Source organism: Cebus imitator, unplaced genomic scaffold (assembly GCF_001604975.1).
Source record: "Cebus imitator isolate Cc_AM_T3 unplaced genomic scaffold, Cebus_imitator-1.0 Scaffold33, whole genome shotgun sequence".
NCBI lineage: Eukaryota > Metazoa > Chordata > Mammalia > Primates > Cebidae > Cebus > Cebus imitator.
Window position 1 is genome coordinate 4,201,804 of NW_016107348.1, and position 15,837 is coordinate 4,217,640.

General features: G+C 46.3%; 1 protein-coding gene across 1 annotated transcript in view; it reads right to left on the minus strand.

Annotated features, from left to right (window-relative positions):
- NMNAT2 (nicotinamide nucleotide adenylyltransferase 2) overlaps positions 1 to 15,837 on the minus strand; it is a 173,482-nt gene that overhangs the window by 14,182 nt on the left and 143,463 nt on the right. The window contains exon 8 of the mRNA XM_017524509.2: positions 15,649 to 15,725. Coding sequence (XP_017379998.1) covers positions 15,649 to 15,725 — 77 coding nt within the window. The remainder of the gene's footprint in view (positions 1 to 15,648; positions 15,726 to 15,837) is intronic.

Here is a 15,837-nt window from a genome sequence, read left to right on the forward strand (position 1 = left end):
GAGGCGGAGGTTGTGGTGAGCCGAGATCGCGCCATTGCACTCCAGCCTGGGTAACAAGAGCGAAACTCCGTCTCAAAAAAAAAAAAAAAAAAAATAATAATAATAATAATAGACTTGGCTGTAGCCTGGGCATATTACTGTTTAGATCTTGGACAATGCCTGCTTTGAGGGCTAGGGACCCAGATTTTTTCCCATAATTCTCTAAACAACTGGCACAAAAACAGATACACGGGGGCACGGTGGCCCCTTCTCTCCAGGGAATTTCTGCAGAGGATTTCTTCTCTCCAGCAGAATTCCATTTCTAAGGCTGATTTATTGGTTTTTTGTGTGTGTGTTTGTGTGTGCACTCCTGAATACTTCTGTCCACCTTTACCCTGCTTCTCCTATTGCTTACAACTGGACCTAGACTTGAAGCTGGAGTGCTGATGTTGCTAAAATTAAAAATTGGCTGAGTGTCTTAGGAGGAAAGTTGTAGAGAGAAGTTAGAAAGCTGGGTATAGAATATCAGGGCACCATTGGATCATGTAATCTGGAAGATGTAGAGCATTGCACAACTATTGTTGGTGTTCAGACCAGGTAAACTGATATTATAAACCAGAAACGGTAGGGAGAGGCAGGGCAGGGAGTTGGAGTTAGAGCCAGCTCCTTCTGCCATGGCATTTAGGATATTGCACTGGGACTCACTACTTAGACACTGGTTCTCAAAGTTGGCTACACATTTGAATCACCTGAAGGACTTTAAACATTTCTAAAGCCCAGCTCACACCTGAGATCAGTTAAACCAGAATCTCTGGGGCTGAGACTCAGGCAGCAGTAGTTCTTTAAATTTCCCAGATGATATCAATATGCAACAAAGTTGTTGAACTAGTGGTCTAAGTACTGAATTAAAGGTCTGGGGAAATTGGCAGAGAAAGAAAAGAGAAGAGAGGAGAAGAGGAGAGGGGAGGGGAGAAGAGAAAGCAGGGGAGGGGAGGAGAGGGGAGGAAGGGGAGAGGAGAGGAGAGAGAATCTATCCAAGCTGGTATCCATGGGGATCCCTAAATTGCATGGTTATGTAGATGTTTCAACATAATCTAGTATGAATTGCATAATGTAGGATCTGCCTTCAAATTGATTCTGTAAACTTGATGAATGTTTCAAATATGATGTTTGTAATAATGCGTCTATATAAAGTGAGCATTCTAGTTTAAATCATGAAAATAATGGCTCAAAATAGCAGTCCTCGTGGGGGAATTGCCCTGTGGGTGACATCAGTGCAGCTGCTGCTCTCCACTCAGCACCTAATGATCTGAGCGCCCAATCAATAACTGTGCCAGGCTGTTCAGTGGGTGGCAAGCAGATGGAGGCCTTTCTGCTTAAGATGTTTTCCTTTTCCAAAAACAGTGACAGACTTGTCCCTGGGAATCACAGATGGGTCGAGGGACACAGGATCTATGAGACAAGATCTACAGCTTTAGGGGATCAGGGCAGGGGTTTAGGCCAGAGACTGCAGATGCTCTCTGCGCCTTTGGCCAGACACTGTTTTTGTGGCAACTGTTTGGAGGATTATGGGAGAAAATCTGGATCCCTTGCCCCCCAAATCAGGCCTTACTCAATAAGCTGCACTGCTTAGAAACAATTTTCCTGCTGGAGGGTATTTGTATGTATGTGTGTGTGCCTGTGTGTGTGCGTGCACATGCGTGTATGTGTGTATGCATGTATGCATGTTAGGAAAGGGAAGGTACTAGGTGCTAGAGTTGGTGAGATGTGCCTTCAGTCCAATGAGTACCCGTCTCCCTCCAGGAGCTCAGCTGTCCTCCCCACCCCAACCCCACCTTGCCTGCCTTCACCAGGCCTCCAGACACTACCCTCTCCTGGTTTTCCTCCTACCTCTCTGGCTGCTGGCTACTTCTTTTTGGCCCCCTGTGCTAATTCCTCCTTTTCTATGACTTTGTGTCACTGGACTCCTCCAGGCCTCCATCACTGGCCATTCTTTCTTTTCTATCTACACTCACAACCTTCATAATTACAAAGCTTTAAAAGCACACTAAAGGCTTCCAAATTAACATTTCCAGCATTAACTTCTCTCCTGAACTGCAGGCTCGTATATCAGCTGCCTTCTCAACATGGCCACTTGGATAGGGCATCGCAAACATAGTATGTCCATAAGCTCCTAGACCAACTAATGTAAACAGTTAAACCAACCACTCCCCTCAAAGAAATGGTTTTTCTATAAGATTTTTCATAAATAGAAATTCTCTTATAATTGCTCAGACAAAAAGCTTTGATATTTTCCTTGATTCCTCTCTTTCTCTCATATCCCACATTCAATCTATAAATTAGTCCAATGGACTCTACCTTCGAAACAAATCCAAGAATCTGCTCATTTCTCACCATGTCCATCCCTTCTGTATTGGTCCAAGCCTCTTCTGGTAAGCTGAATAATGAACCCGAAAGATATCCAGGTTCTAATCCCTGGAACCTGTGAATATGGCAAAAGAGACTCTGCAAATATGATTAAACTAAGAATCTTGAGATTATCCTGGGTTGTCTGGGCAGGCCCTAAATGCAATAACAAGTACCCTTACAAGAGGCAGAAGGAGACTGGACCCAGAAGAGAGAAGACAATGAGAAGATGGAGCAGAAAGAGATTTGAAATGATACACCGTGAGCCTTGAAGTTGGAGGAAGGGACTGTAAGCCAATGAATGCAACAAATGCAGCTCTAGAAGCTGGAAAAGTCGAGGAAACCAATTTTCCCCTAGATCCTCTGGAGGGAGCATGGCCTTGCTAACAGCTTGGTTTGGACCCAGTAAAACCTATTTCAGACTCTGACTTCTGGGACCATAAGATAATGAAGATGTGTTATCCTAAGCCACCACGTTTGCAGAACTAGGAAACTAGTTCACCTCTATCATCTCTCCTTTGGATTGCTCTGGTCTCTCATTATTTTTTTGCCTTTTTTAGTCTATTTCCAATAGCCAGACTGATAATACTAAAATATAAGCCAAATTATGTTGCTCCTTGGCTCAAAATGTTTCACTTAAATATTACTTTCTTGGTGAGATCCTCTCTGGCCACTCGAATTAAACCTGCATCCCTTGTGCTCTCCCACCCCTTAAGCCTAAATTCTCACCAGAGTTGCACTTTCACCCTTTTGGTTCTCTAGGCAGCACTAAGGTGGCTGGCAAGAACAATTGCTTTACAAAAAATGGCAAAAAGGGAGCCAAGAGAGAGCACCTGATCCATTTTGTAAGATGGGTATGGTGTGAAAACACCAGCTATATGTTCCACATAAGAAATAATGGAAAAACATCAGTCCCAAGGATGCAAGAAACCAAAATTGCATGGAGTTGTGATAGCCTCAAGGGTTGTGCGTTTGAAGTGAGTCTTGCTAATCTGCAGAATGCTAAAGTTGCATTTAGAAAATTCAAGCTAATTACTGAAGATCTCCAGGGCAAAAACTGCCTGACTCACTTCCATGGCATGGATCTTACCCGTGACAAAATGTGTTCCATGATCAAAAAAATGGCAGACCGGCAGGGCGCAGTGGCTTACACCTGTATTCCAGCACTTTGAGAGGCCAAGGTGGGCAGATCACAAGGTCAGGAGTTTGAGACCAGCCTGGCCAACATGGTGAAACCCCATCTCTACTAAAAATACAAAAAATTAGTTGGGCGTGGTGGCACACACCTGTAATCCCAGCTACTCCTGGAGCTGAGGCAGGAGAATCACTTGAACCTGGGAGGTGGAGGTTGCAGTGAGCCAAGATTGTGACACTGCACTCTAGTCTGGCCGACAAGAGCAAGACTCCATCTTAAAAATTCCAGCTGATTCCTGAAGACGTTCATGTCAAAATCTTCCTAACTTCCATAGCATTAATCTTACCCATGATACATAAAAAAAAAAAAAAAAAAAAAAATGGCAGACCATGATTGAAGCTCAGGTTGATGTCAAGACTACCAATGGCTATTAGCTTCATCTATTCCACGTTGGTTTTACTAAAAAGAGGCAACAATCAGATATGGAAGATCTCTTAGGCTCAGCACCAACGGGCCTGCCAAATCCAGGAGAAGATGATGGTAATCATGACTGGGTGGGGGGCTGGGGGTTGTTGTAGACAAATGACTTGAAAGAAGTGTTCAATAAATTGATCCCAGACAGCACTGGAAAACAGAAAACGTTTGCCAATCTGTCTTCCCCATAATGTTTTCATTAGTTTTTCCAGAGCCACTACTTTCACCATGAAGATAGTGGCTCTGGAAAAACTACTGGGGGAGAGACAGGAGCTAAAGTTGAACAAGCTGGTGGATAAGAGCCACTGGACCAAGAATCTGCTAAAATTCAGACTTTTAAGGGTGACAAATAACAAGTATCATTTGTGAAAAAAATAAAATAAAATAAACAACAAAACAGATTCCCCAGACCTTACCTGAGAAATTTTGATACAGCGTGTGTCAGGGGGCTGCAGCCACTCTCTTTACAAACTCCCTAATCCTTCTGATGTGCATCTGCCTTTGGGAGTTTTTTTGTTTGTTTTTTTGTTCGTTTCTTTGAGACAGAATCTCACTCTGTCAACCAGGCTGGAGTGCGGTGGTGCGATCTCCGCTCACTGCAACCTCTGCCTCCCAGGTTCAAGCGATTCTTCTGCCTCAGCCTCCCGAGTAGCTGGGACTACAGGTGTGCACCACCACGCCCGGCTAATTCTTTTTTTTGTATTTTTAGTACAGACGGGGTTTCACGGTGTTGGCGAGGATGGTCTTGATCACCTGACCTCGTGATCCACCCGCCTTGGCCTCCCAAAGGGCTGGGATTACAGACATGGGCCACTGTGCCTGGCCAGGAATTGCTGTTTTAAATCACATGGGCAATTGCCTAGGCTGCTAATATTCTGGCCTGGTTTAGGATGGGGTCAAAATGAGGTACTCATAGGACAGGTTCTTCAGCACCTCTGAGAAGCCCAGCATGAATAAGGACATTCCCCCTGTGCCCTGGGGAGTGGGGGGTGTAAGGCAGACATCTGACCCCAGGAAGCATAGGGCATTCAGATCCTCTTCCTATGGAGCCTGCAGAAGTGTGCCCAGGCCTCTGGGACTGAACTCTTGTTTGTGCACGAGGGGACCAGCACCTCCCGTCTTCACGGAGAGCTCTCTGTGGGTCTTGCCCTCGGGGTTGGGGTGGATGAGTGGCCAATGCAGTAGAACTGTCCTGCAGGTCTACTCTACTTGGTAAATTTCATTTTTGATGGTGACCAATGTGACCCCACACCATGGGAAGGGTCAGGGCACAATCTTCTTCCCCCGCAGTACACAGTGGCCTTCAGTTCAGCACTGGCCTGTGTTGAGCCTCAGAGGTGGGGTCTGTGACATTCATCCTGCTTCTACTTCCTGCTCACGGCACAGCTTTGATCATATCTTCTCATCTTCTGGTCAAAGGCTCCCCAGGGGAGGCAGGGATAGGGATGGGGAGAGGAAGTGGGAGGGGGTAGACTCTGCTTCCCCAAATGTGGGGAATCTGAGGGAAGGATATGAGACATGTTGAGTCAGGAAGCAACTTGGCCTTGGAAGAGAAAACACTCATGACCCAGGCAGCAGAGCTCTTGGAAGGAACGTCAAGTTTGCTCATCCGTCCAAGAGGCTAAATTTCAAGACCTTCCCTGCTGGATTTAAGGGGATGCTTTGAGTGGGTGGATGCCTTGTGGTCTTAGCCAGGCATTTTCCTAGACACCAGGGATGCAGCATTGAGCAACACAGATATGGCTTCATCCCTTGGACAGATCACTATCTAGTGTGAGACATTAAACAAATGATTATTTTCAATTGTATCTACTGCTGTGAGGATAAGGGTAGGTTACTACTGGGTGGCTAATATCTTATAGTGACTAACATATTATGGGTAACTAGCAAAAGTTTGGGACACATCCCATGGTGGAGGCAAACTCTCTTATGAGCTGAACTCCTCCTGTCCTCAAGTACCCTTTCATTCAACTTTTATTGAATATATATGGTGAACTGGGCATTGCTCTGGTGTTGGCAAATAAGACAGGCAAGTTTCCTGCACTCAAGGGGCTTACCTTCAAGTAGGGAGAGATCATAAACAAACAAACATATAAATAAGATAACGTCATGGCAAGGTGTGATGACTCATGCCTGTAATCCCAGCACTTTAAAAGGCCAAGATGGAAGGATCACTTGAGCCCAGGAGTTCCAGACCAGCCTGGGCAACATGGCGGTGAGACCTCATCTCTACAAAAAAGAAAAATTTATTTTAAATTAGCTGAGTGTGGTGGCACATGCTTGAGTTCCAGCTACTTTTGAGGCTGAGGCAAGAGGATCGCTTGAGCCCAGGAGTTCAAGGCTGCAGTGAGCTATGGTCGCACCACTGCACTCTAGCAGAGTGAGACCCTGTCTCTGAAAAATAAATAAAAAGAAAACAACAAGTAGAGTTAAATAATAATGATTCTAAAACAAAATGACCCTTATGTTGAAACCTAAGTGATAGGAAGTGAAGGGCATGGGGATATCTAGGAGAAGAAGATTCCAAAAAAGGCTACAGCTAGTACAAAGGCCCTGAGGTGGGGAAAATTGATCAAATAAACAAGGTGGGACTCGGGCACACAGCGGTCAGAAAAGTAGACAAGGACCACATCATGATGAAGACAGGGTTTCATTCCAATCACAAAGAAACGCCATTAGAGTGTCTTAAACAGAGGGCTTGACGTCTGTTAGCTGCAGGAGACAATGTCTGTGGATTTTCCCTGGCAGGCTTAACTGGCAAGTTCCTCCACAGGGCCATTCTAAGATCAGCGAGCCAAAGCCTGACCTTCCCTCCCAAACAGTGCTCTCTTCTCAGGTACAGTACATCAGCGACTGCGGCCCACTTGTGTTTCTCCTCCGGATAAGGAGAGTCAGGGAGGTACATGGGGCCGTTGGGAAGGAGAGGAAGAAACACTGATCAAGATTCCTGCTATGTGAATGCACAGTACTAGGAGCTTATTACATTTAATCCTTATGACAACTATCTTCAGAGATATGTGCCTCAGTTCTTACTTCATAGGTGGAGAAACCAAGACTCAGTGAGATTTAATAACCTGTCCACGCTGCACAGCTAACAAGTGAGTGGAATCCACTCTGGTCTGCCTTGAAGACTCTTTCCTTCACATCACACCTCTTCCAAATCCATTTTTAAGACTCATATTTTAGAGACTTGAAACTTTTTTGGTTAAAAAATATTTCTATTTGAAAATATATTCGCCCTTATTTTCTTCCCCCAGCTTACCACAGCTACCAGCTTACCACAGCATTGAGAGGCTGGCACCTTCCAATTCATTACTCTGCATCACCCTTAGAGTATATAATTTTAGTATACTTCTGGATGAATTTAAAAAGATGCAAAGAAGGAACTTTGGCAAAGCCACGCAGTACGTGAGCAGCTTCTGAAACATGCTCCCTCCATTTCAGTAAAGGATTCTCCACCTTTCTCTGGCCCCTGCCACTCTCTGGAGGGAAGGCTGGATGGAAACCAGCAAGGTCAGAGTCCAGCAGGTGGAAATGCATTTCCAGGATGGTTCTCTTAATGCAAAAAAAGAGAAAGAACCATTCTTAAGAGAGGCTCCCCAGAGGAAATCATCCCCACTCCACTGCCAACTTAACTGGGGGTGTGGGAAGACAGGGGATTCCAGACTCAAGTCAACAGCCTGGAAACCAAACCAACAGTGCCTTTCACACGAGAACAACCAGAATCCTCCATTGGTAAGACCTGAGCCTCCTTCCTCTGAGCCTGTAATTTGGTATCAGTGGTGTCAGTGTGAGGGCCTAATCCCTGGGGTGCAAGAGTCCATCAGGCTTCCTGGCTGGAGCTGGACTCTCTGATAAAAACCATCTGAGCCTGAATAGCCAAATGTTTGTCTTTGTTCCATTTATCCTGGGGCCCTGGGATTTCTTCTGGAGTGGCTAATGCCCCAGGCTCTTCCTCTGTTTATTTTCTTTGGTTGTTTTCCCATAGCTGATGGATGTAGGAAGCAGTTAGCCCATGGCTGGTTGGCTGGAAAAATGTAGGATACAGCCAATTAGAACCAGCCTGTGGAATGCTGGGCTCTGAGGAATGAAAAAAAAAGAAAGATAAAACAATTCCTCAGTGGCCATATCTGGTGACTGGTGTCCCATCCCCGAGTTTTTACTCTTTTGGATTCAATATTGACTTGCTCATTTGAAATGCAAATACTCCTGAGAGCGGTTAATACACGTAGTTATTAAACTTAATGATTTTGCTGCGTGCTCAAAAGTTAATACCAAATAAATACCAGGATCCACCTATTTCAACCAACCAGAACCATCTCCCCAAATTCGGTGGGTGTTCCCCTACTGAATATACCCTCTTCTCTACTTCAAAAGCTCTTATCTTTCTACCTACTTCACCCAGTCCTCTTCACCATTCAAAGCCCAGCTCAAGGGTCACGTCCTCCCCTGTGGCCGGCAGCACAAGATAGATGGCGTTATTCCCACCTATTTGTCAGTCTCTCTGGAGTAAGGCTCTGAAGACTTGTTTAAAACAAGTCCTGCTCTGCCATTCAATAGCTTTGTGGTCTTGGACTAGTCACAACCCAGCAACCCATTTGAGCCTTGGTCTCCATATCTATAAAATGGAAATAGAGATTTCACTTCCCAGGAGTGTTCTGGGTGTTAAATAAGATAATCCATGAGAAACAATCCAAATGTTTATTGTCTGTCTTCCCCACCGGAAAGTAAAGTGCACAGTCAGGTAATATCTACTTTGTTTTCTCACCTGGCTGGGTGCTCAATAAGTATTTTAAAATAAGTGAATAGGTTGTGTGTGGTGGCTCATGCCTGTAATCTGAACACTTTGGGAGGCTGAGACAGGCAGATCACAAGGTCAGGAGATTGAGACCATCTTGGCTAACACGGTAAAACCCCATCTGTACTAAAAACAGAAAAAATTAGCCAGGTGTGGTGGCACGTGCCTGTAGCCCCGGCTACTTGAGAGGCTGAGGCAGGAGAATCGCTTGAACCTGGGAGGCAGAGGTTGCAGTGAGCTGAGACTGCGCCACTGCACTGCAGCCTAGGAGACAGAGTGAGACTCTGTCAAGAGAAGAGAAGAAAAGAGAAGAGAAGAGAAGAGAAGAGAAGAGAAGAGAAGAGAAGAGAAGAGAAGAGAAGAGAGAAAAGAGAAGAGAAGAGAGAGAAGAGAAGAGGAGAGAAAAGAAAGAAACGAAAAGAAAGTAAAAGAGAGAAAAGTCAGATACTTTTAAACTGTAAGTGCCTCAAAGATAAATACATTCTATGTTCATCCTGGGCGCTTGATAAGTATTTGCTGAAAGATTGACTGATTGAAGAAGGGAATGCTTGAATCAAAAAAAATTTTTTGAGATGATATTTCACTCTTGTTGCCCAGGGTGGACTGCAGTGGCACCCTCTCGGCTCACTGCAACATCCACCTCCCGGGTTCAAGTGATTCTCCTGCCTCAGCCTCCTGAGTAGCTGGGATTACAGGCACCTGCCACCACACCTGGCTAATTTCTTTTATTTTTAGTAGAGATGGGATTTTACCATGTTGGCCAGGCTGGTTTTGATCTCCTGACCTCAGGTGATCTGCCCGCCTCAGCCTCCCAAAGTGCTGGGATTACAGGTGTAAGCCAACGTGCTCAGTCTTGAAACAGAATTTATTTGCTTGCTGGGTGCAGTGATGGACAAAGCAGCTGGCAGCATCAGATCCCTAAACAATGGGTTTTGTTTTGGGGAGGGGAATGAGTGCAAATGCCTTCTGCTCAAATCTGCCCATGGTTGACCCTGCAGCCTTTGGTCTTGGCTTCCCATAGTTCCTGATCCATGCCTGGATACCTGCACTGATGCTGGTATCAGGAGGCAGCAAAGCAAAGGGGCAGGTCTCCTAAGGGAGACTGGTTCTCTAATAAAGAACCCGGGAATGCAGCGAGGTGTTGGGAGCTGGGTTCCAATCTCTGAGGCTGGTCCAGAAGTCTGGATCTTGATTTCCCTCAGAAATCCAGAGTGGATGTGCCAGTTTCCAGGACATACAGCAACTCTCTTCTATTACACTTGGGAGAAACTCGATGACTATGTATGGAATTTTTTCTCCATGGAATGTAAGAGGAAGGGTGTGTCACTAGTTAGAGGTCAGAATTTGCTGTGGGATAATGGATCTTTGTGCCTAATGGGAAATGCCACAAGGGATGTGTTTGGGGTTGGGATGGGGTCACCCCATTAGTCATGTAATTATATTTCTGGATGGAGAGCTTTGGTTCAGGAATCCAAAGTGAAAGAAAAAGCAAAACTGACTCAGTGGAGAGTAGGAGATGGTACTCGAGGAGGCCCTGGCAGTCCAGCTGTTCAACAGATGGGCTCAGCTGGTTCCTGGCCCGGCTGAAGGGCAGGCTGCTCCATAGCCCCTTTGAGCTTTCTTCCCAGACCTGTTTGAACCAGTGGCTTCCCTCCTGTCTTCTTTCTGAAGATTCTGGGGAAGATATGAGAGACTGGAGTGTGGGGGCAGGGCCTAGGACTTTTCCAAGAAGAAGGTTTGATCTCCCTCCTGCCCTTCTGTCCCCGGTCAAGGGCAGTGTTAAATCAAGTTTGGCCTAAAGCTGTCGCCCTGCATATTTTAAGTTCAACCTAAAGGTTTCTCTGTACATGGTGAACCATAACAAGTGGAGGTATAAACAGGCTGTAGCCTGCATTTGTGCCAATCAATCACCAAGTTTTGGTCAATCAAATGTAGCCAGCTGTTCAAACTGTGTTGAAATATGGCTGTTTCTGTACTTCACTTCCATTCTCTGTATATCACCTTCCCTTTTCTGTCCATAAATCTTCCACCACGTGGCTGTGCTGGAGTCTGAGAGCCTACTCTGACATGGGAGGCTGCCTGATTCATGAATTGTTCATTGCTAAATTAAGGTCTTTTAAATTTAATTCAGCTGAAGTGTTTCTTTTAACAGCAGATTTCAGAGTTTTGGCCTCATGGCATACAAGCAAAGGTCTGTGGTCAACAAGTATCACTCAGGGCGCCAGGTTATAAAAAGAAATACACTCTGAGAAAGGGATGAATGAATAACAAACGAATGAAACCTGAAACAAGCAGGTCTCACATATCTCATTTCCAGGGGTCGCATGGTTGGGAACTGAAATCCTGAAACAGGCCGTTTCCAGGCAAACTGCAGATGGTAGAACTTGCTAGTACAATAAGCAGAGCCCGCTCTGTACCCACTCCTAAAAGATGTTCCTTTTCCAGACCTTGAGATCCAGCCTTCCCCAAATAAGGGCAGTGGACTATTCACTGAGGTGCTAACTAGTTTCATGCTCTCCACGCCCTCCTCTGCTGGCTCTATTTCTTTCTTTCTTTCCTTCCTTCCTTCCTTCCTTCCTTCCTTCCTTCCTTCCTTCCTTCCTTCCTTCCCTCCCTCCCTCCCTCCTTCCCTCCCTCCCTTCCTTTCTGTTTTTTTTTTTTTTAATGGAGTCTTGCTTTGTCACCCAGGCTGGAGTGCAGTGGTGTGATCTCAGCTTACTGCGACCTCCACCTCCTGGGTTCATGCAGTTTTCCTGCTTCAGCCTCCCGAGTAGCTGGGATTACAGGCACGTGCCACCACACCCAGCTAATTTTTGTATTTTTAGTAGAGATGGGGGTTTCACCATGTTGGCCAACTGGTCTTGAACTCCTGATCTCAAGTAATCCACCCACTCCAGCCTCCCAAAGTGCTGGGATTATAGGTATGAGTCACTGCACCTGGCCGGCCAGCTCTATTTCTAGCAGAGAGCCAAATCTTTTATAAGAAGGATTTGCAGGACAAAACCAGAATGCTTTGAAATCAGTGACTATTTATTTATTTATGTAGAGACATAGTCTCACTCTGTCATCCAGGCTGGAGTGCAGTGGCATGATCTCGGCTCACTGCTACCTCCGCCTCCTGAGTTCAAGCAGTTCTCCTGTCTCAGCCTCCTGAGTAGCTGGGATTACAGGCGCCTGCCACCACACCTGGCTATTTTTTGTATTTTTAGTAGAGACAGGGGGGTTCACCATGTTGGCCAGGCTGGTCTCGAACTCCTGACCTCAGGTGATCTGCCTGCCTCAGCCTCCCAAAGTGCTGGGATTACAGCCGTTGAGTCACTGCGTCCAGCCTGAAGCCAATGACTTTAAATTCACTGAAGAAATTTTGAACCTGGTGCAGGGGCTCAGGCTTGTAATACAGCACTTTGAGAGGCTGAGGTGGGAGGACCAGCCTGGGCAACATAGTGTGACCTCATCTCTAAAGAAACAACAACAAAAAGACATTTCATTAGATGTCCTGAAGAGGGGAGAGAAAATAGAGAAGATGCTCTTGGGGATAGAAAGAGCAAAGAAGTGGTTCTGCTGTCCTCCCACCAACTTTCCCCACAAGAGGAAGAGGCTACAGGTCTGTGAAGCCCACTCCTCCTCTCTCCCAGGCAGCACACTAGCAGGAAAGCCTCAGAGGAGGATGGGCCTGGTGAACACATGGGGCCCAGCACAAGCCTCCAGATTCAGCCAGGAGTTCCCTGTCCCAGGTGGGTGTGGAGCAGAGCACTTTGACTTCAACGGATGGCAAAGGCTTGGCCAGGGATGATGTCGGTGGTGACCATGGGAAACTGAGATTAAAGGACTGTCCTTATGTTCAGGGTGTGCAAGAGCCTCTCGGGTCTGCTAATTAGTAATGGCTGAGACTAAATTTCCACCATCCCTGTGGGATAGGGATTTAGAGTGAAATGTTAATTTGATGTAAATACATTAACACGATATTTCTGGCACACCTCTGTCTCGTAGGCTGAGATTCACACTCATTATGTGAGGAAACAGCTTCTTGGAATTCTCCCCGCTCTGTCTCAGACTCAGTGGTTCTAAGGACCTCGCAGATCAGCTGTGGGTTGAGGCAGGGGACTGAGCAATTGGCTGGCAGGGTGGGGAAACATGTCGACTCCAGGCTCTAAAAAGCCCTCTGGAGCAAGCTTGACCAAATCCTGCTGCCTCTGCAGGGGACTGGATTTTTCACCACCCTGGACAAGCTAGATGTACGGTCCCTGCTGGCCTGGGACTGTGGTACCCTCTGAGCATAGCTAGGCTGGGTGTCCTGGGACTCCAGGGTGGCCAACCCAGGACTGAGGGAGGCCCCAGGATATGAGTATTTCAGTTTTAAAACCAGGTAAGTCTTGCAGACACAGGGACTAGTTGGTCACCTGATCTTGCTCTTGGTTCATTATCTCATCCATCCCTGGCTTCCAGAGGATGTTCCAAAGTCATCTATCTCAGACTGGAGGTTGGAAATGGGATAGGAGAATCCCTCCCCTTTTTCCACAACCACCCAGATGGGACAGAAATTCTATGATCTAGAAAGAGAAGAGGGTCAGGGCTGGGACTTGCCAAGTGGTCAAGTGGGAACACATTTGACTCAATGGGTTTACTCCACCTCTGTGGTTACATCCCTGGTAAATCAACAGCAATTGAATGTTTCTCAGATTTTCCAGCCAACCCTGGTCTCAGCACCAGTGACCAACCAGAAAGAGGAGACCTAGAGCTCTTGTCCCTGGTCCTCTAACATTGGTATCTGACAACACCAAGACCAGCCATTTTGGAGTGAAGTTAGAGTACCTGCAATCTAAACTGGCAATCTAACTGGGAGGAGCAGAGAGGGCCTGGCCTGCAGCAAGGCCCCAAATTGTGTAAGTTTCAGGCTCCAGGAAGCGTGGGTCTGCCCTAGAGAGGAGGCTCCTCACCCATCACACTTAGTAAAGAGCCCCCAGGGATTCCTGCTCCCAAGCACCACTCCAGGCTGTGTGGCAGCTATTGACCTCATCCCTCTAAATCCCTCCAGGACTGCCCAGGCCTCTGCAATAAACCCTGGCCGGGGCAATTGCCCAGATTTGCCTGGATTCTCGAAAGAGCTTTGCTGAGCTCTTGTATAGAACTTTGCCCAGCATTACTTTTGACTTTCACAGCCCCTTGTGAAGTAGGGAGTAAAGCAAAAGCTAATTAAGCCACTTAATTTAGAATTGAAAGGAGGTTTAAGATTTCACCTGGAGGAAATGGTTCCAGGGTGGAGAGGACTGTATATTTCACACAGTATACTTTACTTCCCTGAAACTTTCCCTGCCATCTTGGTTATACCACAGCATGTTAGCATTCATGCCCTTCATCGTGAATAGCATGCGTATCTGTGCGTCTATTTAAGCAAATTCACTTCTTAGCGTTATTGAGCATGACTGCATGTCAGGGGCACCAGCTAGGCACTTTCAATAGACAATACCATTTAAGCCTTCCAAACCCATGGGAGGTAGGTACTATTATTATGCTCATTTTAGGGACGGAAACAAACAAAACTCAGGATGTATTTTGTTGGCCAGGCGTGGTGGCTCATGTCTGTAATCCCAGCACTTTGGGAGGCCAAGGTGGGCGGATTGCCTGAGGTCAGGGGTTTGAGACCGGCCTGGCCAACATGGTGAAACCCCGTCTCTACTAAAAATACAAAAATTAGCCAGGTGTGGTAGCAGGTGCCTGTAATCCCAGCTCCTCAGGAGGCTGAGGCAGGAGAATCGTTTGAACCTGGTAGGTGGAAGTTGCAGTGAGCGGAGATGGTGCCACTTGTACTCCAGCCTGGGCCACAGAGTGACTCGTCTCAAAATAATACTAACACTACTACTACTACTACTAATATATTTTGTCATGAGCTGTGTGCGAGTAGAACTTGAATCTTGAGCCTGACCCTGACTGGCTCTGTCCTGCCTCTGTCTCTCTGTCCAGAGGCACATAAATGTACACGAAAATATTTCATATGAGTATGTCATGCCACCTATTACTTAGGGGCAAGGATTGTATGGCACAACATTTCTTTAAAATCTCAGAATGCTATGGATAACCTTCTACAGGTTTTACAAATTAAAAAAAAAAAAAAAAAAAAAAAAAAACCTGAGGCAGGTCCAGAGTCACACAGTAAGTTAATAAAAAACATTCTGCCTAGAATTGCTGTCTTGGGAATTCAATGTCCATAGAGCTATGGGGTTGGGCGCTAGCTCAGGCCACCAGGTGAACAAATTAATGAAAGAATAAGAATGAATGTATGTGTGAAGAGTGAGTAATTGATGGGTGAGCTGGTTTGAGATCATCACAGTCAGATCTGGCAACAAAAGGTGTCACGGAGCTCCTAAGTGGTGTAAGGTTAACCTCCAGGTTCCCTCAATGCCAAGTCAATTGCCAAGGATCCTGCCCACCTCTTGCCACGCACTTCTCCCCTCTGGACCCTTTTTCTCTTGTTGAGGGGATTGGGGGTGGTATTTACCACCTCTTCAAAAGGAATCAAAGGGAAACAAAACACACAATAATCTCAAAAGGGCAAAGATGTTTTCTCCCTTTCTGCTCCCCGCCCGCAACACAAACACATATCCCAAGCACTATTTGGAGCCAGATACTGTATAACTCAGCTTGCTTTTCTCCCAGGAGCTTTACTGGAGCAAGCTTGAGGAGGAGTTAAGTATAAAAATGCAGTAGCAGGTAGGGGAGAATTTTCTACCATAGCATGTGAATGGACTGGCCTTTTAGGAGCTCAGGAGAAGTGAAGACGAGGCCAGAACCAAGTACACCTTTCCCATCCCTCCCAGTCCCAGCTGCGTGCGTGCCAGGCAATAACCCTGCTACTCACATCTGCCTCGTTCCAGAGCCCTGGGATGCAGAAGGACTCCAGCAGGTCACTACCACACAGCAGCAGGATCCGCAGCTCTGAGGAGGGGGAGGAAAGTTTGCAAAGGGAGTAAGTGGAGGCCTGGGTAGCATTAGACTCTCAGCCTTCTTCCCCTAGTGCATACATAACTCTTGCACCTTTGGGGCTGTG